General features: G+C 42.2%; 2 protein-coding genes across 3 annotated transcripts; one reads left to right on the forward strand and one right to left on the reverse strand.

Moving 5' to 3' along the window:
• Positions 1 to 1,582: 1,582 nt before the first annotated feature.
• fbxo15 (F-box protein 15) lies at positions 1,583 to 19,167 on the reverse strand. 2 transcript variants are annotated; one of them, XM_079360866.1, is made up of 9 exons: positions 18,788 to 19,167; positions 17,216 to 17,320; positions 15,626 to 15,856; positions 14,047 to 14,250; positions 13,822 to 13,951; positions 13,658 to 13,740; positions 12,648 to 12,793; positions 2,193 to 2,317; positions 1,583 to 1,910 (listed from the first exon to the last, which is right to left on the reverse strand). In XM_079360866.1, exons 1-9 carry the CDS (start codon positions 18,895 to 18,897, stop codon positions 1,644 to 1,646), a joined length of 1,401 nt encoding a protein of 466 aa, XP_079216992.1. In that variant the 5' UTR covers positions 18,898 to 19,167; the 3' UTR covers positions 1,583 to 1,643. The 2 variants fall into 2 exon arrangements, with proteins under 2 accessions (XP_079216992.1, XP_079216993.1); XM_079360867.1 differs by having other exon boundaries at positions 17,216 to 17,345; positions 18,788 to 18,879.
• A 3,920-nt stretch (positions 19,168 to 23,087) lies between these two features.
• Positions 23,088 to 26,208, forward strand: cbln2b (cerebellin 2b precursor). Its single transcript, XM_079360868.1, has 4 exons — positions 23,088 to 23,397; positions 23,764 to 24,289; positions 24,906 to 25,025; positions 25,110 to 26,208. The coding sequence occupies exons 2-4, from the start codon at positions 24,002 to 24,004 to the stop codon at positions 25,305 to 25,307; spliced, it is 606 nt and encodes a 201-aa protein (XP_079216994.1). The 5' UTR covers positions 23,088 to 23,397; positions 23,764 to 24,001; the 3' UTR covers positions 25,308 to 26,208.
• The last annotated feature ends 853 nt before the right edge of the window (positions 26,209 to 27,061 follow it).

Consider the following 27,061-nt stretch of genomic DNA (forward strand, 5'->3'; position numbering starts at 1 on the left):
GAATGATTTTGGATCTAGTGCCAATGCAGTCGGTGATGTGTTTGGGAAATAAAGGAATCTTTTTCAAGGTGACGATGACCCTCACAGAGAAAAGGGAAGGAAATGAAGGACTCTGAAATCCTATTACCCAGAGGCCTGGCTTATTTTATTGCCATCAGCAATGCTGGCCCATCAGCTGCACAGCAACTGTATCCAACAATTGCTCACACACTAATTCTATCCTCTGGTGCCAGACTTGCCCAGGGTGTGGATGTTGAACTCCAATTTAATCCGTGCTAGTAATTACATGATGGCTGGGAATCCAATTGAGCTGATGTGGGTGTGTCAGTCTAAATGGCATGAAAAAGACACCAAAAACGTGTCTGAATCCTTCATAAATCATGTAAATCCTGTCCTCATATATTTTAAGGCACAGTCATAACTTCTTTAAAAATAAGACTATAAGTTCAAAAGTATAAAATGTCATATAAAGGGTAAATGCATTAATAATACAAGAAAGAAAAAGTGCAATAACCATAAATACACTAAGACTACTCCTTTAGTAAGAGCGGTTTATAATAGTCCAGCAGTTTGGATCTGCTAATCGATGAATGCAGCAAAGTGGGAGGATGTGAAAGACGGTACAGAGTCTCCTTAAGGTGTCATGTGTAAAAAAAAAAAATCTTCTTTAATGGATTCCACTTCTCGACAAGCAATCCCTTCAATCGTCTTTCAAAAAAAATATGCACATGCGAGGTGACACTCAATAAAAAGAGACCATGAAATTTTTGCCCCGATTTAACAAACTCCAACAGGACAAGTCAGAAGTGTCTAAACGTGATGCTAGTGGAGAGGTGTGTGTGTGTGGGCGATAGTGTCGGGCAAGATGACAGACTGCCAAAACCTTCATCGAGTCGAAGCTTAAAAGAAAACACAGCATGTCCATTGCTACTTCGATTAAGGTCCAATCAACGGAAACATTACCGGCTGGAACTACTACTGTAAAAAAAAAGTGAATATTTATTTTGTATCATCAGAGACTCGAAACAACAGCGAGAGAGAGCGTGAAAAAAGCCAACAGCACGTCGGGTTCCTCCACTGCGCCCTGCAGGGCCTCACACCTCCAGGGCAGGGTGACGCTTCCTGACAGGGGAGCGTGCTGCGTCTGACAAACAGACTGGAGGCTTCTATGTTCCTGTGCAACATTTTCTTTTTGTTTTTATTGATTCAATGAGTGCCATCAAGGCAGTTATAGAGCTCTTCATTACATTATCATATGAGTCAAAAGAAAAAAAAAAGTGTCTGATTCCTTCCTATCATTTTATCTCACCTACATCAATGTAAACAGATTTTTTTTTTTTAAAAGGGTAATTAAATGTTTTGATCGATACCCTCCCCCATCAATACATGTTTATTTGTTATTAAAAAGGCTAAAGGAGTTTATTCAGTATTTATAGGCAAAGGTTGTGAAAAGAAATGGCTTCACTCAGCGAAGTATGTTTCTGAAGTGCAACTCTTTTTTTTACATTTATTCAAATTGAAAGTTCAATTAGTTGTATTATGAACTTTTAAAAGCGTTAAGTTAATCTGGTGGCAAAATATTTGACTTGAAAGAAGCTCTTGTCAGCCCTTATAGATAAAAATCTTCCAGAAATGCTGCAGCTTCAGTATTCTTGACCGAAGTATTTGTTGACTTTAAAAACAGCCACGTAAACATCTAAGCTTTTAAGTAACGTGCGCTTTTCTTCCTCCATCCACACAAGGGTCATCTTCACCTGACCGTCTGAGTCCTGATAGTGGATGAGGAAGTGCTCACCGTCATAGTCATAGGAGACGGGCGTCTTCTGAAGCTGCGTGGACACCAAGGAGCTGACGCACCAGAAGGGTTTCTTGAATTCATCCAGCAGGGTCAGATTCATGATGCAGCAATTCTGAAGAGAGCAGAGACGTGCAGGGTCAGTGCTGAGACTTTTTCTCCAGGGACGATCGTCATCATATACGATTCCATTTTAGACAGCTGCACAAAAAACGTATTTATCCAAGCATGCACTATATGTCAACCAGATGAGAAGTAACACAGAGAGGTTCAACTTTTCAACAGATGTAGGATTGAGTCTATGGAGCCTGAGAACTTCGATACATCGGCATTTCCTTTTGTTAAATTACAACACAGAGCGAGGGAGCGTGAAAGAAGCCAACAGCGCCTTCTGTACCTCAACTGCGCCCTGCAGGGCCTCACACCTCCAGGGCAGGGTGATGCTTCCTGACAGAGGTGTGTGCTGCGACAGGTCTGCGCTGCTAATGGCACTCAGCTGGATTAGACCATCACGGATCTGGGCTGTGCAAGAGACGACAACAAACGACAAGCAAGTCTGAACACAAAAATAAGACCTTTTCAGAATAAGACGTTGGGTTACTTGAGTTGTTAGCTTGGCTTATAGAGCTCTTTAAAATGCAATGAATTCAAGGTTTTTACTTTACACAAGCTCTGAAAAAAACTCAAGTGTTCAATGTACAGTCATATTTCGGATAAATAACAAAGCTAAGTGTAACCCACATGAATATGGAGTTACTAAATTGACATATCTCAGTTAGAGGTGTAATCTCACACCAGAACAGTGGGTGGCGCAACCACTCTCTAACTCTCTGTTAGCGCGCACTCTCAAGGTCTCTTCCTTTTTGGCTGAGACGTCGTCCTGAAAGGTCGTTCCGAACAAGGTTAAGACTTCCCGGTATGAAAACACGATATAAAAGACATATATCAATGAATAATATCCTCATATCAATCGCTGATAAGTTGTCTGTTTAATAGGACGTGATTTGTGTGTGTGAGAGAGTGAAGCTGAGGAGCCGCATCTTTCTTGTTGGTCCCCTCGTGAGCTCCGGTAAGCATAGCCCTATGTTGCTAATAGGCTAAGCCTCCGTGTTAGCTTGTTGAAACTAATTGACATCAAGATATCTTGTTCTGATACTTTTCTTAAAACCAATCGGAGTTATGGTATTGATGCCAAATGTTTAACACTACCGTGGTACAGACTGTATCACTGTAAATTGTGAGAATGTCCTTGAAAAAGATCGCTAATGGCGCTAGCCGCTATGCTAACGGCTATCGTTGTCAATGGAGTTTAATATGAATGCTAGTGCTGCAGTGATCGCAGCTAAGCTAATTTAATAGCACAGCAGTGATAGTGTGGTGCTGCATTGAAGGTGTATTGCACCTATTTCTTGTTTTCAGATCATTTTGTTGAAAGAGTATCCACTCAATATATTTGCATAAATGCAGTTTGAATTATTTCATTGTGGTTGTTAAAATGCAATTGGTATAAATTGAGATAAAGTTCATCTGATGTTTAACAGGTTAAATAGATTAAAAGGGTGTACATTTAAAGGAGTGTAAGTTATATGTAAAAACTGTTTAAAAAGATAAATAGTGCTTCAAAAGAGAAACCAATTCATTGTTATATTACATGGGAATTGTGATATGGAGTTCATGATGTATAATTCTCTCATAGCACTAAGATACTTATGTTGTGATGCATGTCAATTCATTTTACAAGGATTGAAATAATTTATAACCTGAGTAACTGGTTATATCTGATAAGATATTTGAATGATGGATATAAGCAATGAGGTTGAGTGATGAAGAGAAAGAGAAGATAGTAATTTGTACTTTCTGCACTGTGTGTGTAGATTGTTTTTTTTATTTGATCATAGATCTGGACTGGATCGTTCAGAATCTGAACCTTTGTGGGTTCAGTGGCGAGCTAACCCAAGAGACATCGACTGTGGACGGACCAGAACCCCGGTGTGGCCAGCCGTGGGTCCGCCCTCAGAGGACATCAGGACCATCCATTCATTTCATTCATTCAGGAACCAGATAAGAACTAACACATTCAAACTACCCGGGTAGTGTTAGGGACATTTACATAGTGTGCACACAACAAGTCGAGGAAAATCTCCTTTCTCTTAAAGGAGAACTGCAGCAAAAGGAAACCGAACTTGGACCGTCTGTTTTTCATTGTTTTATTTATTTTAGTGAAGATTCTTTTGATACTTTGGAAGAGTGTATTTTGTATGGTGATATCTGTTGTTCATTCACTTGCATTGCCATATGTTTGTTGCTGAGGCAATAAAGGTGGTCACTGTTCACTTCCACGTTTACTCTCTCCTAGTGAGTCAATTAAGTAATTCCAGGTATCTTTTCCCGAACCTAGATGAATGTTAGCGCTCTTAAGTTTAGTTATCAGTGTGGTAAGGCTAGAGGGCGCTACATAAAACTTGGCGAGCTAGCCAGGAGAAGTCTAAATCCTTGGTAGCGTGAAGGTTGAACAGTCTGACATTTTTATTGCACTCCATCTGTGAACACTGGTATCATCCAAATATGGATACAGTTACATCTGAAAATGTTAAGGTGCCAAATTCTCTTCTAGTAAGTGGCATGGGTAATAGTAAAGCAGATGCTGAAGTTCTTGAGCATTTGGGACAGTATGGTAAAATTGGAAGAGTAATTGAGATTACTAGCACTGAAGCTAAGTTCGAAGATGCAGCCATAGTGGAATATGAATCCGGTGGAGCTGTTGAGTTTATTCAGGATAGCTTACCTTGCGACAGACCTACCAGCATTCCAAATGTTATCCACCACATTCAGCTTCTGTCTGAACTATACACTGCTGACAGAGGTTCTACCTTAACTCAGACTTACTTAAATGAACTGAAGGATGTTGCTAAATTAAGTGGGGCAGATTTCGAGAAAGTTTTGATAGACGAGTTAGCTAGAATTCAAGCGTCTACCCAACCTAAGACGACTGAACCAGACACATCAAAGAATCCGGTATCTCAGCATACCAGTTCCCCACCCGCAACTGATCCAGCAGTTAATGGAAGTCCCCTGAGGATAGCTACAGACTTGATCCACTCCCATGAACGTGACTCACTTCTACTCGATGCAGGTGCAGAGGCATCATCCCTTCAAAGGAAACAGCCCCTGTACTTACCTTCTGAGCACCTAACCACTCCAGAGGTGCAAAAAGTAGTAGTCGAGCATGTGATTAAGAATAGTGACTTGCCTTCTCATTTTCATGGCAATACCAGACTCAGACCCTTCTCAGGGAAAATCCCCTGTCCACCTTCAGAGTCTGATTATGACACATGGCGCAGCAATGTTGAGTTCTACCTCGCAGACCCTGCCATGTCTGACAAACATACAACCAGGAAAATGGTTGATGGCCTTCTTCCACCTGCTGCCACTATAGTCAAGCATCTTGGGCCCAACTCTTCTCCTCATGAATATCTTGTTCTTCTTGACTCTGCTTATGGTATTATTGAAGATGGAGATGAACTTTTTGCAAAGTTTCTAAACATGAACCAAGACTCTGGTGAAAAGCCCTCTGGATATCTGCAACGCTTGCAGACGATCCTGAGTAAAGTCGTCAAACGAGGCGGCCTGGCTGCTCATGATTCAGATCGCCAACTGCTTAAGCAATTCTGCAGAGGCTGCTGGAACAATGGTTTAATTACCAGTCTCCAGCTTGAGCAAAAGAAAAACGATCCATCCTCCTTTGCTGAATTACTGCTCTCGATACGTTCTGAAGAGGACAGGCAAGCTGCTAAGTCCAGTCGAATGAAACAGCACTTTGGGATTACCAAAACAAAAGCCCAGTCAAATTCCCTCTCAGTGGAAGAATGTGTCCCCAAAATTGATGCAGCAACGCCTGCTTCCCATAACACACAAAAACTAGAAAAGCAAATGGCTCAATTACAAGCCCAAATAGCTTCTCTTAAGGCCTCCTTAAGTTCAAGCCAGGTGTCTGCTAAACCAAGTAAGAAAGCAAAGGCTAAACTCAAAACTCCTCCTGTAGAAGAAACGTTGTCCCCTACAGAGCTGAAACTCACAAAGAAACCCCGCCCATGGTATTGTTTCAAGTGTGGAGAGGATGGCCACATTGTGCCTTCCTGCAGCAATGAGGCAAACCCTGAGCTAGTTGAAAGGAAGCGCAAAGAGTTTAAACAAAGACAAGCAACATGGGAGGAAAGTTTAAACTGAATGCAGTTCCTGACGAGGGACTACCAGGAACTGGAACTGAAACTAAATGTCCCAAATCAAAAACTAAGACAAAAGTAAAGGCAAAACCTAAGATTAGAGCATTAATTCAATCCAACAATGTAGAACACCAAATTCAACTACCTAAAAAACTTGTAGGACAGAAATGTACAGCTAATGTTGGTGTGTCAGGAGTCAACACAGCATGTCTCCTTGACTCTGGGTCCCAAGTGACCACAGTAACTCACTCTTTCTATAACAGCCATCTGTCAGAGCACCCCATACAACCGCTTGATACCCTCGAGGTTGAAGGTGCTAATGGGCAGAATGTCCCATATTTAGGCTATGTCCCCATCAATCTCAAGTTTCCAAAAGAATTTGTCAAGACTGAGCCCGAAGTTTCTGCTTTAGCCTTAGTAGTCCCAGACCGGCGCAGTACCTGTAACTTACCTGTACTAATTGGGACAAACGCACTCGATCTCTTGTATGAAGAGTACTGCAGTGACAAAAACCCAAACAAGCTGTCCTCTGCTTATGGCTACAGGCAGATCATCCGTGTACTCAAGCTCAGGAACACATTGAATTCTATAGGAAAAGTAGGTTTAGCAACTCTCAAAGGCAAAGTGCAGCAAGTAATACCTGCGCAAGAGAGAGTCTGCCTTGAAAGCTACGTCAGAGCTGACACCACCAGCGAGTGTGCAATCGTTGAACAGCCTGAATCCTCTACCTTGCCTGGTGGAGTGTTTGTGGAGTGCTGCCTCGTCACCTTGCCCAAGCAGCGGCCTCACAAATTATCTGTGTGGGTGAGAAATGAAAATGACCATGATGTTACACTTCCGTCAAACTGTGTCATTGCTGAGCTCCATACTCCTGACGAGATCTATGACCACTCACCAGATCCAAACAAAAACACTGACACAGTGAAGTGTTGTTCTGCCACTCCTCAACCAGTCAATGAACCTGCCACGTCCAATCTCAAATTTGACTTTAGCGATTCCCCCCTCTCTAACAAGTGGAAGGACAGAATAACACAAAGTCTAACTGAGTATGGCGACGTGTTCGCACAAAGTGACTTGGATTTTGGACATGCAACTAAAGTAAAGCATCACATCAAGCTAAAAGACGAAACACCATTCAAGCAAAGGTCCCGACCAATCCACCCAAACGACTATGAAGCAGTGAGAAAACACCTACAAACGCTCCTTGATGCAGGAGTGATTCGGGAATCAGAATCCCCTTACGCTTCACCAATTGTAGTGGTTCGCAAAAAGAATGGAGAAGTCCGTCTTTGCATTGATTATCGCAAATTGAACGCACTAACGATCCGCGACGCCTATGCACTCCCCAACCTTGAAGAAGCCTTCTCGGCTCTTGCTGGATCCAGATGGTTCTCTGTCATGGACCTAAAATCTGGATATTACCAGATTGAGATGGAGGAGTGTGATAAGCCTAAGACAGCTTTTGTATGCCCCTTGGGGTTTTACGAGTTCAATCGTATGCCCCAGGGCATTACCAATGCCCCCAGTACTTTCCAACGATTGATGGAGAGAGTCATGGGTAGCATGAATCTGAAGGAAGTACTAGTTTTCTTAGATGATATCATTGTGTTCTCACACTCATTAGAGGAACACGAAACCAGGCTTAAGCATGTCCTTCAGCAACTGAGAGAACATGGCCTGAAACTTTCGCCAAAAAAGTGCCACTTCTTCCAAAGCTCAGTGAGGTATTTGGGCCACATTGTCTCGAGCAAAGGGGTAGAGACTGATCCTGACAAGGTCAGTGCTCTCCGCACTTGGCCTAGACCTCAAACCCTTGGCGAGCTCAAGTCTTTCTTAGGCTTTGCTGGGTATTACCGCCGCTTTGTCAGAGACTATTCGAAAATAGTCAGACCCTTGAATGACCTCACCAGCGGCTACCCACCCTGCAAGAAGGGCCAAAAAACATCTAGCCTGGGAGGGTACTTCAACCCCAAAGAGCCCTTTAATGAGCGATGGACACAGGAATGTCAAAAAGCCTTTGACACAATCATCGAAAAGCTTACCTCTGCACCTGTCCTAGGTTTTGCTGACCCAAAATTACCGTACGTCCTCCACACTGACGCAAGTACTTCAGGTTTAGGAGCTGCCCTGTACCAGGAGCAGGACGGTGAAATGCGTGTTATTGCCTATGCTAGCAGAGGGCTTTCACCCAGTGAAAAGCGATATCCAGCCCACAAGCTGGAGTTCCTAGCCTTGAAGTGGTCCATTGTAGAGAAGTTTCAAGATTACCTCTATGGAAACACATTCACCGTCATAACCGATAACAATCCGTTGACGTACATCCTGAAGTCAGCAAAACTCGACGCCGCCAGTTATCGGTGGCTGGCTGCTCTCTCCACCTTTGACTTTCACATCAAGTATCGTGCTGGAAAGAGCAACCAAGATGCAGATGGTCTCTCCCGACGGCCTCAAGATACTCTGGCCGACAACCAAGCTTCTCTCGAGGAAAGGGAGCGAATTAAACAATTCACCTCGCACCATCTCTCTTCCTTCCCTGACCAGCAGGACCTACCAGCTGACACAATTACTGCCTTGTGTCAACGCCATCTCTTAGGTAAGGGTGACAACCACATACCTTCCATCACCATTGTGGAATCACTTGCTATTCACTCTGATGCAGTGCCAGACACCTATGTAGATGAGGGAGTCCTAGGTTTTTCCACCATACCAACCTGCAGCCCAGCAGAACTCCAACAACATCAAAGGTCTGACCCCGTCATTGGACAGGTTCTCAAGGTCTTGGAAGCTGGAGGTGAAGTCAAACCCAACCTCACGTCTGACTCCGATGAGCTCAAGCTGATGTTCAAAGAGTGGAAAAAGTTGGAGGTGAAGGATGGCCTCCTGTACAGAACTCGTTGGTCAGGAGAGGATGTGACGTACCAGTTTGTTGCCCCCAAGTCCCTTAGACCCACCATTCTCACGTGCCTGCATGAAGATATGGGGCATATGGGTTTGGAAAGAACACTGGACTTGGTAAGAGCAAGGTTTTACTGGCCAAAAATGGCTGGGGACGTGGAGAAAAAGATCAAGTCATGCGGACGTTGTGTTAGGAGAAAAACGCAGCCAGAGAAATCAGCACCCCTTGTGAACATCCAGACAACTCGACCCATGGAACTGGTGTGCATAGACTACTTATCCCTAGAGCCTGACAGTCACAACACCAAAGACATCTTGGTAATAACCGATCATTTTACCAAGTACGCTGTTGCCATACCAACAAAAGATCAGAAAGCCACAACAGTTGCAAAGACTCTGTGGGAACAGTTCTTAGTGCACTACGGGTTTCCAGAACGGTTGCTAAGTGATCAGGGCAGGGATTTTGAATCTCAACTCATCAAAGAACTCTGCGCCCTTGCAGGTATCACTAAGGTGCGCACAAGTCCCTATCACCCAAGAGGAAACCCTGTAGAGCGGTTTAACCGCACACTTTTAGGCATGTTGGGAACCTTAAAAGACAAAGAGAAAGGCCACTGGCGAGACTATGTAAAACCTCTAACCCATGCCTATAATTGCACCAAGAACGACGTCACTGGGTTTAGCCCATACGAATTGATGTTTGGTCGCCAACCTAGGTTGCCAGTGGACATCGCGTTCCGTCTACCTGTAAAAGATGGCTCTCCTAAATCTCACTCCCAGTACGTCAAAAATCTGAAAGCACGCCTCGAGGAGAGTTATCAGATTGCCACCGGAAATTCACAAAAGGTTGCTGATCGGAACAAACGCCGTTTTGACAAAAAAGTGAGAGAATCAACACTAGAACCAGGTGATCAAGTTCTAGTGCGGAACCTGCGGCTGCGGAGCAAACACAAGCTTGCGGATAAGTGGGAGTCAACTGTGTACAAAGTTCTGGAAAGGATGGGAGACCTACCTGTGTATAAAGTACAGCCTACCAACGGAGATGGACCCATCCGAACTCTACATAGGGATCTCCTACTCCCTTGCGGTGACCTGTCAGAAGTGGAGGAAACTGAACCAGCCAGACCCAAGGTCCGCAGGCCGAGAACCAGACAGAGTCACCCTCAACTCTTAGAGGAACACTCAGAGTCTGAGGACGATTCACCTTTCTATCCCTCTGTTATTCCTGAGGAAAGGTTCATCCAAGTTTGTGAAATTCCAAGGAGACACCGTACAACTGTAACTCGAGCAGTAGAGGATAAACACTTACCATCCATACCAGCAAACCCTGCTGTATCCCATCCCCAGGATGAGCCCAATGACAGCAGCCTTCCTGCTGAACCTGTTGGAACACTTCCTGAGGTGGTTGAAAGTGAGGAGCTGGGGGTCATGTGTGAGCAAACCCCTACTGGAAAAGACATCACGCAACCGGATATGACAAATGAGAATGAAATTGAGACAAATGAGAATGAAATGGATAAGGTAAATGAAAATCAACCGGACATGACAAATGAAACTCCAGCTCTTGCTGATGAAGGAAAGAATGAGTCTTCTAGTGATATGGAGGATCCTGCAGATGGAGAAACAAATGACTCCACGCGGAGGTCAGAAAGATCACGACAACCCCCTGACCGCTTTCACTACGTTCAGTTGGGAAAACCCTTAATCTCTTTTGCACAGAGTCTCTTACAAAGCTTTAACCAAGCTCTTGACACAATAGGTAGCTATGATAGTTCACCTATGAACCACATAACAGCATGAAGAGACTCATGCACATTCAGGAGGGGAGGGTGTAACCCACATGAATATGGAGTTACTAAATTGACATATCTCAGTTAGAGGTGTAATCTCACACCAGAACAGTGGGTGGCGCAACCACTCTCTAACTCTCTGTTAGCGCGCACTCTCAAGGTCTCTTCCTTTTTGGCTGAGACGTCGTCCTGAAAGGTCGTTCCGAACAAGGTTAAGACTTCCCGGTATGAAAACACGATATAAAAGACATATATCAATGAATAATATCCTCATATCAATCGCTGATAAGTTGTCTGTTTAATAGGACGTGATTTGTGTGTGTGAGAGAGTGAAGCTGAGGAGCCGCATCTTTCTTGTTGGTCCCCTCGTGAGCTCCGGTAAGCATAGCCATATGTTGCTAATAGGCTAAGCCTCCGTGTTAGCTTGTTGAAACTAATTGACATCAAGATATCTTGTTCTGATACTTTTCTTAAAACCAATCGGAGTTATGGTATTGATGCCAAATGTTTAACACTACCGTGGTACAGACTGTATCACTGTAAATTGTGAGAATGTCCTTGAAAAAGATCGCTAATGGCGCTAGCCGCTATGCTAACGGCTATCGTTGTCAATGGAGTTTAATATGAATGCTAGTGCTGCAGTGATCGCAGCTAAGCTAATTTAATAGCACAGCAGTGATAGTGTGGTGCTGCATTGAAGGTGTATTGCACCTATTTCTTGTTTTCAGATCATTTTGTTGAAAGAGTATCCACTCAATATATTTGCATAAATGCAGTTTGAATTATTTCATTGTGGTTGTTAAAATGCAATTGGTATAAATTGAGATAAAGTTCATCTGATGTTTAACAGGTTAAATAGATTAAAAGGGTGTACATTTAAAGGAGTGTAAGTTATATGTAAAAACTGTTTAAAAAGATAAATAGTGCTTCAAAAGAGAAACCAATTCATTGTTATATTACATGGGAATGTGATATGGAGTTCATGATGTATAATTCTCTCATAGCACTAAGATACTTATGTTGTGATGCATGTCAATTCATTTTACAAGGATTGAAATAATTTATAACCTGAGTAACTGGTTATATCTGATAAGATATTTGAATGATGGATATAAGCAATGAGGTTGAGTGATGAAGAGAAAGAGAAGATAGTAATTTGTACTTTCTGCACTGTGTGTGTAGATTGGTTTTTTTATTTGATCATAGATCTGGACTGGATCGTTCAGAATCTGAACCTTTGTGGGTTCAGTGGCGAGCTAACCCAAGAGACATCGACTGTGGACGGACCAGAACCCCGGTGTGGCCAGCCGTGGGTCCGCCCTCAGAGGACATCAGGACCATCCATTCATTTCATTCATTCAGGAACCAGATAAGAACTAACACATTCAAACTACCCGGGTAGTGTTAGGGACATTTACATAGTGTGCACAACAAGTCGAGGAAAATCTCCTTTCTCTTAAAGGAGAACTGCAGCAAAAGGAAACCGAACTTGGACCGTCTGTTTTTCATTGTTTTATTTATTTTAGTGAAGATTCTTTTGATACTTTGGAAGAGTGTATTTTGTATGGTGATATCTGTTGTTCATTCACTTGCATTGCCATATGTTTGTTGCTGAGGCAATAAAGGTGGTCACTGTTCACTTCCACGTTTACTCTCTCCTAGTGAGTCAATTAAGTAATTCCAGGTATCTTTTCCCGAACCTAGATGAATGTTAGCGCTCTTAAGTTTAGTTATCAGTGTGGTAAGGCTAGAGGGCGCTACATAAGCAATTTCATTAGGCTTGCTATAATTTACCAAACATATCATCCCACAGACTTGTAGTGAAACAACAACATTTTTAAAAGGTTTTTAAAGCGTGTTTCTGTGTCACACACAGTACAGTACACAGTGAACACTGTCAGCATTATTAAACAGCGTGACTCAGTGTGCTTGAGTATAAATTACTTCTCCGGCAGAAGAGCTGGGAGAAGCTTCTGGACACGATCTCATTTACAGTGTTGTGGAGATCAATGTGGAGTTGGTAGCCATGGAGACCATACTCAGGGTCTATATCATCAAAAGGGCGGTTGAACCTTGGCTCCACATAGGGGCTGGGGAAAGAAAGCAAACGTGAAATGAAAATAAAACTAAGGCTGCAGTGAGTGAAGGAAACATTTAGAAAAAAATTAATTAATTAAAGAAAGTATTTTAGAGCTTTATGACTTGTAACCAGAGTGCTTTGTGACATTGTGCTCTCACAAGAAACCAGCAGAGGGGGCTAGGGCCACACTACGCTGCCACGCACTGTGTCACTACTCTTAAGACTAAAAGGTAACTCCAGGACTTTAATATCACATGGGCTTCTTTTTTTTGTTGCTTGGAAATAAAAATGTGAACACAGTTTGGTTTGTTCTCAACCTTGTTGATCTATGACCTTAAAATAACATCCTCCTTTTACTCGTATCATGGGGAAAGATGAGTATAGAATTTTCCCTCTCAGAGCGTAGTAAGTTTGCAGAGCTCAAGTAAATGACATAAAAAAAAACAACATTAAAGCTCAATTGATGATTTTACCTCGTGTGTGCCCACTGGTTTTGAATCAAATTAAGACAAACTAGGGCGGCAATTTTCTCCTGTTAATTACTGAACCTGTTTCTCAGTTTAAGTGAGTGAATTCAGCTGCTTATAATCAACACCTGCATTGCTTTGCTCCTGATGGCAGATATTTGCTGGAGTAACAGCACCTGACATACGATAACAATAAGATTCTACATATAAACACATGGAGTTCTTCCCCACACACACACACACACACACACACCACTGTGCTTCATAGAATGCTCACATCATGGAGCCTCAAATGAATCCTGTCACTTATCGCACCCTTTGAATTTGAGCTCTAACCATCTGATGGTGATACACAGCACGCGCCGTGAGCATGTGAATAAAAATGTGCCTGTTCCAGTGCAGCTTACCGAACAGAAGAGCCATAGACGCTTCTTTCCACCAGCATATGGAAGTGGAGGGTGAGCAGGATGAAGGCAACAGAGCCCTGGTCCTGCAAAGAGAGGCAATGAGTCATTTGAAGTACTTTTTTTTTTTAAAACGACAGAAAACAAACAAATACAAATGTGGTTACCTTCCATACTCCGATGACGATGCCAGGATGCAGCAGCTTCAGTTCAACCAGCCGGTCCTGACCGATGATCTGTGCGCTTTTAGTGTGAGCCTGCATGTCTACCTTCGCCATGAGGGACCTCCAGCCTGGTCTGACAGAGCAGAGCAAAGAGTCGGTCTCACTGAGAGAAACAGAGGGTACAGTCATGGTAGAGGAGAGAGCGGAATTGGACGCTGGCTGTCTTACTTCTTTAGGCCCGGGCAGTTGAGGGCTATCCTCCTGACGCCGTGCAGTTGAAGGGTGGAGATCTGCTGGTAGTCGGGAAGGCAGCCTCCTCCGCTCCAGCACAGAGTCACAGAAGTCTTGCAGAAGTGGGACCAGCTTGGCTCGTATGTGCCCTCCTGTCCTGACTTATCGGAGACAGTTAGCTCCCAGGTGACGTGCATGCTTCTAGAACAAGATAGCATGACACGGGATGAGAGCAATAAATGACACGGTGTATGGTTTGCAGTAAAAGTACAGTTGCTCACTTGCTGCTGGCTCATACAACATGCTTATAATTTAAAGAAGGGTATCTAATGATCTGCTTTAAATCTAAGTGGGGGAAAAAAACACTTTTCTGATATTTAGTAACAGTCAGAAAAAAACACAAGTGAACTTTATTTGGAGTTACTACAATAAAAAATAATTGGGTAGTGTTTTGGTTAGGTTTGACTCTGGGTTTAATAGCCGTTCTGTTTCCTTTGACAGCAGCCTGCAAGTATCATGACCGTGGTTAAGCTAATGAAGGGATGCAATTGGATAAAATGAACTGCATGTCTTGTGATGAATCTCTCGACCGTATTCTGTCTGAACTGTGATTCAGGGCTGGCCCCTCTGCCGCGTGTCGCCGAGGCGCCATCCGATATCAATGAAGTTGAGGAACAGGAGGGGGGGAGAGTCTGCACTGTCTGTATGTGCGATGCCTTGGGAGATGATTATTACCACGGTAAATTGCATGCTCCTCAGTGTCTCTAACAGACAAAAAAACCCCCATAGGGAATTATCTGAGCTTGTGTGAGGAGGGAGGAAGAAGAAGCATGTTTGTGTAGCTGTGTGTGTGTGTGTTTTTTTTGTGGTGGGGGCTCAGTAATTTATTTCAACAATTCAGACAGCCTCTGCTGGGAAGACAATTATTTCTACTTCCCCTCTGTAACACAGGGACTGCCACAGAACTCAAAAATTGAGTGCTGCACAGCTTCTAATCAGAGGTTATAAAAACACAGCAGAAACCACAGCGAAGTCGTTGAGGGAGCTCTCCCCTCCCCGTGTGCTGGCGTCCCCCTGAGCAGACGCGGCGTTCAGACAGAGACCTCCGCTCTCACCTTTAATAAGAAAGTGTCATCAAGTGCGATATGAAAAACAAGCCAAGCTTTGTTTTTGATTGCCCGCGGCTTCAACCGTCCTCTCGTTTCTACCCTTGAACTTTCTCGACAGTGAGGGTGGATCTGGAAAGTTTGACTGTTTGCTAACCGCTAATAGAGAAAGGGTTCCCATGATACCTCACAGAGCTGCTTCACACAGCTAAACACACTTTTAAGAGGGCAACTGTTAGAGTACGGCTAGCTAAGTATCATCAACAACAAAAATAAGGAGCAGCAAAGCCCAGAATACACAAAGATTCCTGAAAATAAAAGTGAGACTTTTTTTTTTTTTTTCACTGTCACGTTCTTAATAAATTATTGAGAAAAAAAAGTCCAGGACATTAAACAAAGCACACACCTCAGCTCTCGCTGTTTTCTTTATTTTACATAAAGTTGTTTTGCTGCCTCCCTCTGTGTCTTACCTGAGGACCTGCTCTGTTTGGCTCGGCAGCCCGGTGTGACAGCTGATGAGTCCGAGACGTCTTACCCACTTCATGTCACAAGCCGCCATCGTCCTGAAGTGGAGCCACTTCCAGTAGCCCAAGACTCCATCCTGCACCTCCTCTGTCCTCAGCAGCAGCTCGTCCACAGATTTAGCTTTGCACTTTTTATTCCTGCCAAACTCTACCATGTAAATCTTTTTCCACAGAGAGCTGCAATGACAGAGGTTCAAGAAGAACGCTCAATATACGGTACGCTGTTTCATAACACATCTGCCGATTGTGTGTGTGTGTGTGTGTGTCATTATGTGGAATTCATAAGCAAAATGATGCACAAGGTTTCACGACAAGAGAACTTTGGGAAGTTTTTCTCCGAGCTCCATGTGAGGTCAAATAACAGAAGATATTTTCCTTCAGTAGCAGGTGAACGATTTAGCATTCTTTTTTAACGTCAGGCTTCATTTTACCAATAGTTTAGGTTTGAATCTAAAATGATTTGGCTCATTTCCACCTCTCTAGATCAACATCATCATGAATATCTCTAATCCATCCTGTTTAGTTTGCACATACATAATCAAGCACAGCGCTACACCGAGGCTAGGGGGCGCTATAGCCCCATCACAAATCTATCTAGTCCCCGCAGGTATGTCTACTTTGATTTGGAGAAAAAAAAAAGAAGAGCGAATGTAGAAAGTAACTTTGATCAACTATTCAGAGCGCCCCAACATATTTCTCAAGCTCCCCCCTCAGCGACGGGGAGAAGACAAATCCTGGTGCCATCCCTGTGTGTGATCTACTGCACATTAAACCTGGACTGCACAAATCTTTTCCTGCAAATTTATTTCCCCACAATTCCCGCCTGAACTTGATCCATAAGTGAGTCAATCGCTGGAAGGAAGACAACATTTGTCAGATCAGACGATAAACAGTTTTTTGAACAAGAATTCAAGGAATGATCTTGTTGGGTTGTGTTTTTTTTGTTTTTTTTCTAAATGCGAGTTGAGTAGATGTTTTTGCCACATTGAATTGAATTGATTAATTAATTAAATAGGCACAACAGAGTATAACATAGTTTCAAAACACAGAAAGAAACTGATGTGCTCCAAGGAGAATTTAAAGCTATCGCTAATTTCCAACTATTTCCCCGAGGTGGGCCTTTGTTGTCTTGCATGACGCACAGAGGCGCTGCCTGCTAATAGGCAAAGCATGCAACAGCTTGGGGCCCCAGGGCCGATAGTGGGGCCCCCATAGCAGTGGCTAAAAAAAACAAAAAAAAAACGTGCTAGTTTTGCAGTGACAGTAGAAACTCTAAATGGGCTCCCATCAGACAACACTCGCTGTCCTTACGTCACATGCATGATTGCTGTGAAAACCAAAGTTTGTCAATGAAAGTCAGAGAAGGAAAAAATGAAGAGGAATTATCTGACTGGGAGTTTTAAAAAAAAAAAAAAAAGAGAGAGAAAAAAAGAGGAGTGTGTGCCAGGACGCTGACGGACACATTGTTGCCTAGAGCCTCGACAGATTGTAGGATTGCCACTGATCGTGCATTAACAACACCTGGATGACACTTACTTTTCATTTGCGAGCTGACAGAGGTGCTTACTGACGTGGCCCAGGACGAAGAGAGCAGAGGCATCTAGGTATGACAGAATCTTCATCAGGATCTCAGAAGGCAGTCTACAGGAAAGTTAATTAGACATCACTGCAAGGAAGGGAAAACAGTGTCTGAGTGCCACCTGTTGTTCTGCGTGCTGTGTTCGAGAGAATCACTTGATTATGAGAGAAAAGGGGTTTTTTTTGGACCGGCTACTTTTGCAATTTTGTCAAAAACTCATTGCAGAAACCTGATACGACCCATGCTGATGTTCCTAATGAGCAAAATCCAGTCAAATGTCATGTGTTTGTTTATTTTTGTCACATCTATCTTCTCAGTTAAGTATGCTAAAAACATTCAGCTCATTTTACATGCTTTTAAGACATGCTGCATATCTGTGATTTAAAAAATATCGATCGGGTTCTTGACGGCTCTGCAGTCCAATTAAACCACCTCGGTAAGTGAAGTATTCATGACATGTACTCATTACCTACCTGGTCAATCACAAGCACTCCCACAAACAGCCGCATGGAACGACTCGTGAGTGCAACGCTCTCTGAATAAATCAGCGCTAGTGCAATTTTTTAATGGGGGTAGCGATACATATTTTAGCTCGAACATCCAAAATACTTGAGTTAACCTCTCGCTGACATTTGGAGCTGTCAACATATAGCGACTCTGTTTGAGGTCCTTCTTGGCATTTTGAGAGTTTTGGGAAAAGAAGCAGATGGAAATGAGTCAGTCAAAGAGTCAGCATCCAAAACATTTCCTCTAAAGATGCACATGCAGACACGATGCATTAATGGACGAACAGAAAATCGATCAGCATTAATTGTAACATGTTTACTTCGCTGCTGCGGCGTGGTTTGCTGCTACTGGATGCTTGAATTTTCCTCATGATCAATAGAGTATCTATCTTTAAGTGTGTCTGTCTACCTGTCTGAGTTTTGGGTCCACTTGGATCTCTGTTTACATGCCAACATGCACATAATAATAAAAACTAACATGCTGATGGTTTGGCATGTCAGCAAGCTGGTGTTTGTTAATTAGCACTTAACACAAAGTACAGCAGCCTGAAACTGGCAGGCATGTCACATAGTTTTGTTCGAACCTTACAAAATGAGCAGATATCTCCTCCAGTTGAAATATCAAGGCCATCACTAGTCATCCTTATTAATAAAAATGAGTATCTGAAAGCTTCAAATTTCAATCAAAGTTATGATTAAAAATGTTTTTCAACCTCAACATAACTTTGACAAGGACGGAGTGATTTATCCTAAGGGGCATATGGATTTAGTTTTGAGAAATATTTCACTAATTACCAAAAATGGTACCAAAGGTAACTCTAGAAAAACGTATAAGTCTTTGGATATCACCCTGTTAATGATGACCATCTGTTTAAACTTTGTTGTGGTAAGCTCTCAAGTACAGGGCAATAATGCTTTGAGGTGACACAATGTGTGAACACTGCAAACACCAATCAACACGGTCACACTTTGAACGACAACATCCTGCTAAATGAATAACATGTTCTGATAGGTTGGGCCTACCTTTCTAGAAAGTTCCGAGTGGACGTTTGAGAGAATTTGTCTCCTCTTCTGAACGTCCTCACTGCCCGCAGACTTAAAGGAATTGCTTTCGGTGCTGCTGCTGCTGCCATTTGTTTTATTTGGCTTGACTTCTGTGAGACAGAAGATAGGCCAACGTGTTTCAGGAAGTTGAAGCTGTTAAGCTAAGCAGCGTGGTTGTGTGACTTTTGATTATAGACCGAAGAATATATTGCTACATGCAAAAAAAATGGGATAACGTCAATGGTAGACTCTCGAGGTAAACTTTGTTAATTCTTTCACATCCATGTCCAAAAACCGAAGTAATAACGTCAGTTTCTAGATTGTCTGCGTCCCGTCGCCATGGTGACGTTTAAGTTCCGGTCATGTGCAGTCAAGGCGAGTGGGGCATCCTGTGTCCACCACCAGAGGGCGCTAAGTGGATTGGAATTATGACCTTTTAATGTGCAACTCAAAGTTTTCTTAAGTTTTATTCTGCTTCTTATTATTATTATTCAGCTTATTACACACAGCATTAATCATTGAAATTTGAGGTGAGAACATTTTTTTTATTTTTCAAACATATAAGAAGAAAAATGATAATGTATGTTATAAACAATTGATTAGTAAAAATGCTTAACCAGGCATATTTTGCCCAGAATAAAGGACAGTGCCTTTACTATACATTTTCTACACATATTCTGGCTGCAGAACTGCAGAAACCAACTTTTCTAGTTGTTTAAGTTTATTTTTGCTATGCAAGATACTGCTCCACAAAGTATTGTTGGTAGTCATTCATTTGTTATAAATTACGGCCACAAAATGGTAACAAAAAAAATGTATACAGGAGGGTGTAGTTTAAAACACACACTGTAAATTGATGAAATCATTTTTTTTGTATATAGGATATATCCAGGCAGCAGGAAGAATATAAAGGACAGAAGGGAAGCCAGCAAAAGAAAATTGTATATAATGCAAGATAAATGTATTTACGTTTGTTTTGTAGTTCGTTAGGTGTTTTGGTTTGCATCGACGTATACATCTGTTTTGCTCATGCTATTTGTTCAATTAATTATTTATTCAATTGCTTCCATGGGTTGTTCCTGTTTTTCACATGAAGCCCTGATGAACATTTTAGGAAGTCGCTATATTTAGGGCTACTGCTATTGAAAACTGCTGTTTCAATAAATCAGACTTTCAAATGCAAGAAAAACTGTGTAGGCTACATTCTTATTTGTTGAAAAACATGATGAGACAATTTTACCCCACATAGTGTGACAACATACCCCGTGATGAGGCAACTTGTCACAAATGCACACTCTCAGACTCTATACTTGATCATGTATAATTAGTTATTTAAGTAACGAGTGAAAATCTGAAGATTATATATCTGTCTACAATAATTTAATAATCAATTGTATATGAATATTGAATGACATGAAATACCTATACTGAGAACTTTAGGTGAAAGATAAAAAAACGTGTGAAAAGATGCCCCGCTCTCCCCTACATACTTTCAAAATAAAAGCTGAAAATGTATTCCTTTGAATCAATGTACATGTGCCTTTATGGTTAAAGGTAGCCTAATCCCTCTGATTATACGGGCTTTAATTCTTCAGAACCCTGAACGAAGCTGGATAGCAACCTAGCCCATCCCACAGAGTGATCTGCAGTGTATGATTGAAGTAATCTCTTATTATTGCCTACTTTTGAGTGCAGTTGTGTGATGCTGTAGGCCTACCTTAACTGACTTAATTTACAACAAATTTATACACACTTACTCACACGTTTTTTTTATCTGTTATGAATACGTTAATACTTTTTTTCCAGGTCTAATCCTGCTAATCTATTTTGTCTAAAGGCTACAAATCAGTTGCAGTTTATATGCTACATCTGTTTCCAATTAGTTAATTTACTATAGGCTATTTACCAGTACAGTCCCCACTAAATAAACACAGAAAGAAGCATGTCTTCATCACTTGCCTGACATTTCAATACAAACAATACAACCTATGAAAGAATAAATATATGGTAACAGACTCGTTCGTTGAATTTACTTGCTTCATTTAATATACCCCACTTTCATTCAAGCCTTAAGCATTTATCTAAGTTAACAACCCCCCCTTTTCCCTAAAAGAAAGTAGCCTTTATAAATATATTGACCCTGGCTCCACAATGAGATACACACACCCACACACACACACACACACACACACACACACCCACACACACACACACACACACACACACACACACACACACACACAATAATCCTAGTTACTGTAAACTCGAGCAGTATGTTCAGTAGTAACCTTTCTCCAGGTTAGCGATATAACTGCTCATAAGGGTGTTAGTGCGGCACTAGCAGGGGAGGTACAAGCAGGATTGGTGGTATTTGTCTTCTCCCACATGTTAGGATAGAGGTCACATCTTATTGATGTATGACAAGAGAGACATAACACAGTCTCCCTTGCTTTTTACTCAGACTTGCAGTGAAAGAAGTCTTTTAAATGAACCCTTTGAGAGGCTGACCTCATTTCAGAATGAAGACTCTTTTTATGACTGTGCTTAAACAGATGGACAATCAGGCAGATGGATGGACAGTTATCTATTTTAAAGTTGGTATTTTTAGTTCTTTGAAAACATATGGTGGTAAGAGCTCAAAGGATGGACATCCTTTGAATCGTTGGTCATTTTATTTGATTTCAGATGTATTAAGAATGTCACAAGCTCTGAAAAGTAAATGGATTCATTATATGCTAACAGCCAGGTCACACAAAAAAAGCAGTCATTCTTAATGCAAAGTCAACTCTAAGTCATGAAGGGAATCATGTTGTTATAAATACTTGAGTGATTTGTGCAGGAAAGTCACAACCAGACTCATGCCGAATCCTTTTGCCTGCAAAAGCAGATGCCTAGCTTTAAGAACCATCACATAATCGACCTCCCTTCATTCCTTGAAGCCACTTGTCTTTACTTAGCTGTCAGGGAAAATCACCATAAAACTGTCAGCCTCCCCGATCTGCACAGTGAAGTCCCTTTTAGGGCAGCGGCCGCCCCTGGTATGGTAATGCCATGTAGGCCACATCCCCTCTCCCTTTGCATGTCCCCTTACTTGACATTTGATGTTTTGTGTGTGTCCTCACGGGGCCTGGGGTCAGTTGTGGCTCTTGGACACCTGATGTCATTCCTCCTTCCGCATGGTTGGTCAGCCAGCTCTGACAGTGCAATGTTTGTCAAATGTGGGTGAGAAAGACGGGAAGGATCACAATGATTAGGTCCTAAGTAATGTCTTCTGCAAAGTTGTGGATCGTAACACAAGGTTGTATTTTATGGAAACAGCTGGTAGACGTTTCTGAAGTGCATTCTGCATTTTTGTTCCAAGATGTTTAATGCTTATTCATGATGGCAGTCATAGATGAAGTAAACAATTCAGTTTGTCTGTCTTTTCATTTGCTTGAATGCATACAAATTACAGATTGGATGACTATGTTGAAGGAAATGCTGCCTTTTTTCTCATATTTTCCTGAGCTTAAATATTAAGTGGAGGACAGTCTATAGTATAGACTGTCCTCCACTTTATAAGTACTGTATAGACACCATACAGTACTTTCCCATGCATGATGTAGCCACTACTATTAAGTAGAGAAAATGACAGCTCATTAAAGGTCTAACAGGAGGGTTCAGCCTTTATGAAGCCCTACTTTGCAGACTCTTCAGAGGTGTGGAGGGCTGATAGGGACCCTTTACACAGCTCTTCAAAGGATGATGACATGTCAGGAATTGAAAGGAAGAAAAAAAAAGGCCAAAGGGGTGGTATACAGAGGTGCTGGTCATTCTCTGTGAAGTGGGCTTTTTCTGAAGTGTCCCCTGCTATTCAGTTTGCTTAAGGAGTGTTTGTAAGTTTGATGTGTGTGTGTGTGTGTGTGTGTGTGTGTGTGTGTGTGTGTAGGTGTGTGTGTGCGTGCGTGCGTGCGTGTGTGTAGAATAATTTGCTGAACTGCCAGAACACGCTTTTCTAATAAGAAAATACAGACAAAAATCCAAATCCACTTGTGGTTTTAATCATGTTTTCGATTTCTTTAGTTTCCTCTGAAATGCAGATGCAGCACTTTCTGCAGAAATAAAAATCCGCCACTGGATGGCGCACAAGTATCTTTATTGAACTTATAAAGATGCTAGTTTAAGTCTCACATTAGCAACATACTATACATGCATGCAATGTAGCATAACCCCCCCCCCCCCCCTTTCCGGTTTAATCAGGAGGAGGCATGAGAAACCTTCAGCATATAAATGATAGGCATTGAGAACAAGTGATCTCCGCCGTCCTGTGGGGCCCCTGAGCTAAAAAAAAACCAAAAAAAAAACCCAACAACATTATATTGAACTGATGAATATGTAAACAAATCCATTAAGTCCACGCAAGTGCTCTTAATTGTGGGACACTTGTGTGGAGTCTTGTTGCAGTGGCTACGCACATATGAAGAATGGGCGTGAGTTGTGCCTCGAAAGGGAGCCCAGAGACTCTTGCTGTTTGAGCACCAGCGATCTGAGCGCTCAGTTTACAGAGTGCGCGAGACAGAGAGGAGATATCAGCGGGATGGAGCGCACAGGTAGGTCGTGAATTTCCTTTTAATCAACAGAAAGGACATTAGAAGAGCTTGTTTCGCCACGATTAGTAGTTGGAAAGAAAGTGGGGCAACATATTATAATATAATTGTTCATGGGCATTATAAGTAGTTGTGCTTGAGTAGAAACTGTCGTTGAACAAATTGTTGATCAGTACCAGACGAAAAGAACTGTGTTAATATCAGATTTTTGGTACAGACAGCCTTTCATTTTACGCACGATTGTCATTTTACGCACGATTGTCATTTTACGCACAGATAACATACTGAAGTTTAATAACCAAACTATCCAAGGTTCTTTATCTCTTCTATCTGATATTGAAATTGTGTTTTCTTCTCCTATATAATTAGGATTTACAACAACACTTGTGTGAACACGCTCCCCAAATCCACTAAGACGCACAAGAGGGAGGGGAGTCACAGCCGGAGAGAGTCTGTGTGTCAGAGGCTGTTTGAGACAGTGAGGAAGCACCGCAGATAGAGGAAGACTGAGAGAAGGGACTAAGTCTGGACCAGGTGATCGAGTACGATCAAACCTCCAAGGAGCTGTCGGGTTCTATCAGTGTGCACAGGATTAGCAATCCAAACCATGGTGCCCTCGCGCTGCCCGGGACCCTGCGCCGTGCTGGCGCTGACCCTCCTCTTGGGATGCAGCGTGGTTGTCTGCCTCGGCCAGAACGACACCGAGCCCATCGTGCTTGAGGGCAAGTGTCTTGTGGTGTGCGACTCGAACCCCTCTTCGGACGGAGGGGTCACCTCGTCTCTGGGCATATCAGTGCGCTCCGCTGGGGCAAAGGTGGCTTTCTCCGCCGTGCGTGGAACTAACCACGAGCCGTCAGAGATGAGCAACACGTCCATGACCATCTACTTTGACCAGGTCAGATCTAAATTTAGCAGTTAAATAGTGTTGCAAAGTTTAATATCAGTCAGATTTTGACTATTACGAGATCTCGATTGCCGTATTTTCTCTTTTCTGTCCAAAACGTATGCGTGTTGTGTTTGTTGCCGCGAAGGAGGGACTTATTTCAGGTCACGTTTGAGTGGATTCCTATCACTGATTAATTTCAGTGTGATCTGGTTTTTGTCTTTGTCGAACACAGACACAGTGCTGTTATTTCTATGAAATGGCTTTATTTAATGCTATGCGTAATTGGCACGAAATAGAGATACGCTGCCAAAACCAATGATCATCCATGCGCGATCATTTAACATATGCGTTTTAGGCCTCTGCCGAATTGACATGTGGATTGTGTTGCTTTTGCGCAGATAATCTAATAACTTTTCACGGCTGAGGTCTTTCCTCAGCGGCCTTCAAGACGCATCAAATTGGGAAGGATCCCAAAACTGTGACTGAAGTGTAACCAAAAGATTTGGCGTAACAGAAGCAGAGTATGAATGATACGCATCTATGTAGTCACTGTACATTGCAGAGACAAACAATGCATTACGACAAAACCAGCTGTTGGAAAAATAATTATCTTGCTTGTTCATAGGTTTTAGTCAACATTGGCAACCATTTCGATCTCAAAGCAAGTGTTTTCCAGGCTCCAAGGAGGGGGATTTATAGTTTCAGTTTTCACGTGGTGAAGGTCTACAACAGACAAACTATACAGGTAAGCAAATAATGACAAGGCTTTCATTAATATATGCTTTTAAGTGATGAACAATAACTTCAAACCTGTCGTCTTTTCTTGCAGGTGAACCTGATGCAGAACGATTATCCGGTTATATCAGCCTTCGCCGGTGACCAGGACGTAACGAGAGAGGCGGCCAGTAACGGAGTACTGCTGATGGTGGAACGGGAGGACCGCGTCTATCTGAAGCTGGAGCGGGGTACCCTTATGGGCGGATGGAAATACTCCACCTTCTCAGGCTTTCTAGTCTTTCCTCTATAATTTAATCCGCGATGATCCACGTCGCACTTTTCGGACTCTTCTTCTAGGTTGAGGAACAAAAAAGAAAAACAACAACTACGACAACATGCCATTTATTTTTAACTTAAATAAAAAACTGTCAGCCAAGGAAGCCGACGAATATCTGTATACTTACATTCGTCCACTACTTAGTCAAATATGAACGTTTTCTTGGAGTTTCATATATTCAAACCAATCAGTCAACTTTTACGCAATCTGGATGATTCAACGTATTGATCGGCTAGTGGCGCGCGCTTGTCGAGTATGTGGATTTTTCTTGCTTGGAAAAGAAACTTTGCCAATAGACAAAAGGGTGTATCTTGGCAAACATGGACAAGGGAAAAGGATGAGGAGAGGAAGAACTGAAGTCCCGGACAGGCCGACTGTGTTATGCTCTATTTTATGTTTGTATAGCCTTAAAGAATTTATGGTTTCCGTCCAAGTGAAGTATATGGAATAATGGACAACCAGAGAAGAAGTGCTCTCACGCCCAAGGCATTTTTTTGCACGAGTGGAAGTTTTTACTTTATGTTTTTGTGCTGTCAATGGTGTTGCGTTTGGATGCTGAACATATTGAAAATAAGCCAAATGTAGGCCGAAGACGAGTTTATTAAAACAGAAAAAAGGCGACATATTTCAGCCACCAGAAACGACTTAGAGCCCTTTTATTAAAGATTACTCTATCATTTATAAAGTACATATTCACATTATTGTGTGTTCTACATTTCGGAATCTGCGTAGCTTTGACTGATTTAATGTTCAGTGACGTTGCTCACCAAATGTACATTGTGGAAATAATAGAACAATCCCTATATGTCCCGCTTAATAAAAGATATTGTATTGTATAGGCTAAGCGCATTTATCGCTTTTTGTTTAAATTTTTTACATTTGAAGGGAGTAGAATGAACGTAAAACTGTGTGTTAATAAGAAGTAAAAGTTCTTTTAATTAAGCGAGAGGAGACCAAAGGCCTCGCGAGGAACGGTTTTCTGGGAGCAGCTGGCTGTAGTCGCTGTCCAAGGTGCTGAAATACACAACTAAAAAGTCTACCAGCAGCAACATGGCAATAAACACCTTAACTCAGCAACAACAAAAATAGCAATATATCCCTACAGTAATCATCTTTCAAATGTTATCTTCATGAACCGTCCTAATTGTGTTACTGACTCGAAAGTTGTTCTTGAACTGCAGAAAACAGACTGCAAGAGGGCGCGCCTAAACAGCGCACGATGTAGAGAAAAGACTCTCACTTTTATAATGCAGAGGAAATCCACAAGTTATGCTTGTGAATATATCAGAGGCGGATCAGTTATTCTAAAGGCTGATATGTGTAAGAAGGCAAAAATCCTCCCAACTGCAGTCAGAGTTTCTCCCATACGTGAGTTTCTTTATCATCACATAAGTTGACTGTTATCTTGTACTGAGAATATATATATATATTTTTAAACATACACACTAGCATCAAACAGATATACACACACAAATAGGCACACACACACACACACACACACACACACACACACACACACACACACACACACACACACACTTAGAGCCACAGAACCCCCTCCACCCCACCAAACTAAATCCAAGGCCAGATACAAGCCACAATGAAAGCAAAGCCGAAAATACTATTCAGAAACATTCACCACAGCTCACAGTTGATAGAAACATGTTGATTTAGAGCAATATGCCAACAATGTTAAATCCAATAGCCATATTTGAACAGTTTTAATG

Source organism: Symphodus melops, assembly GCF_947650265.1.
Source record: "Symphodus melops genome assembly, chromosome: 14".
Taxonomy (NCBI): domain Eukaryota; kingdom Metazoa; phylum Chordata; class Actinopteri; order Labriformes; family Labridae; genus Symphodus; species Symphodus melops.

Excerpts from the sequence above, each read along its gene's own strand:
- fbxo15 (XM_079360866.1), bottom strand. The coding sequence starts at position 18,897 with ATGGCAGCAGCAGCAGCACCGAAAGCAATTCCTTTAAGTCTGCGGGCA. Across the intron at positions 15,857-17,215 it reads TGTCAGCTCGCAAATGAAAA|CTCTCTGTGGAAAAAGATTT; the intron begins GTAAGTGTCATC and ends CTGTCATTGCAG. Across the intron at positions 1,911-2,192 it reads CCCTGCAGGGCGCAGTTGAG|AATTGCTGCATCATGAATCT; the intron begins GTACAGAAGGCG and ends TGCTCTCTTCAG.
- cbln2b (XM_079360868.1), top strand. The coding sequence starts at position 24,002 with ATGGTGCCCTCGCGCTGCCCGGGACCCTGCGCCGTGCTGGCGCTGACC. Across the intron at positions 24,290-24,905 it reads TGACCATCTACTTTGACCAG|GTTTTAGTCAACATTGGCAA; the intron begins GTCAGATCTAAA and ends GCTTGTTCATAG. Across the intron at positions 25,026-25,109 it reads ACAACAGACAAACTATACAG|GTGAACCTGATGCAGAACGA; the intron begins GTAAGCAAATAA and ends CTTTTCTTGCAG.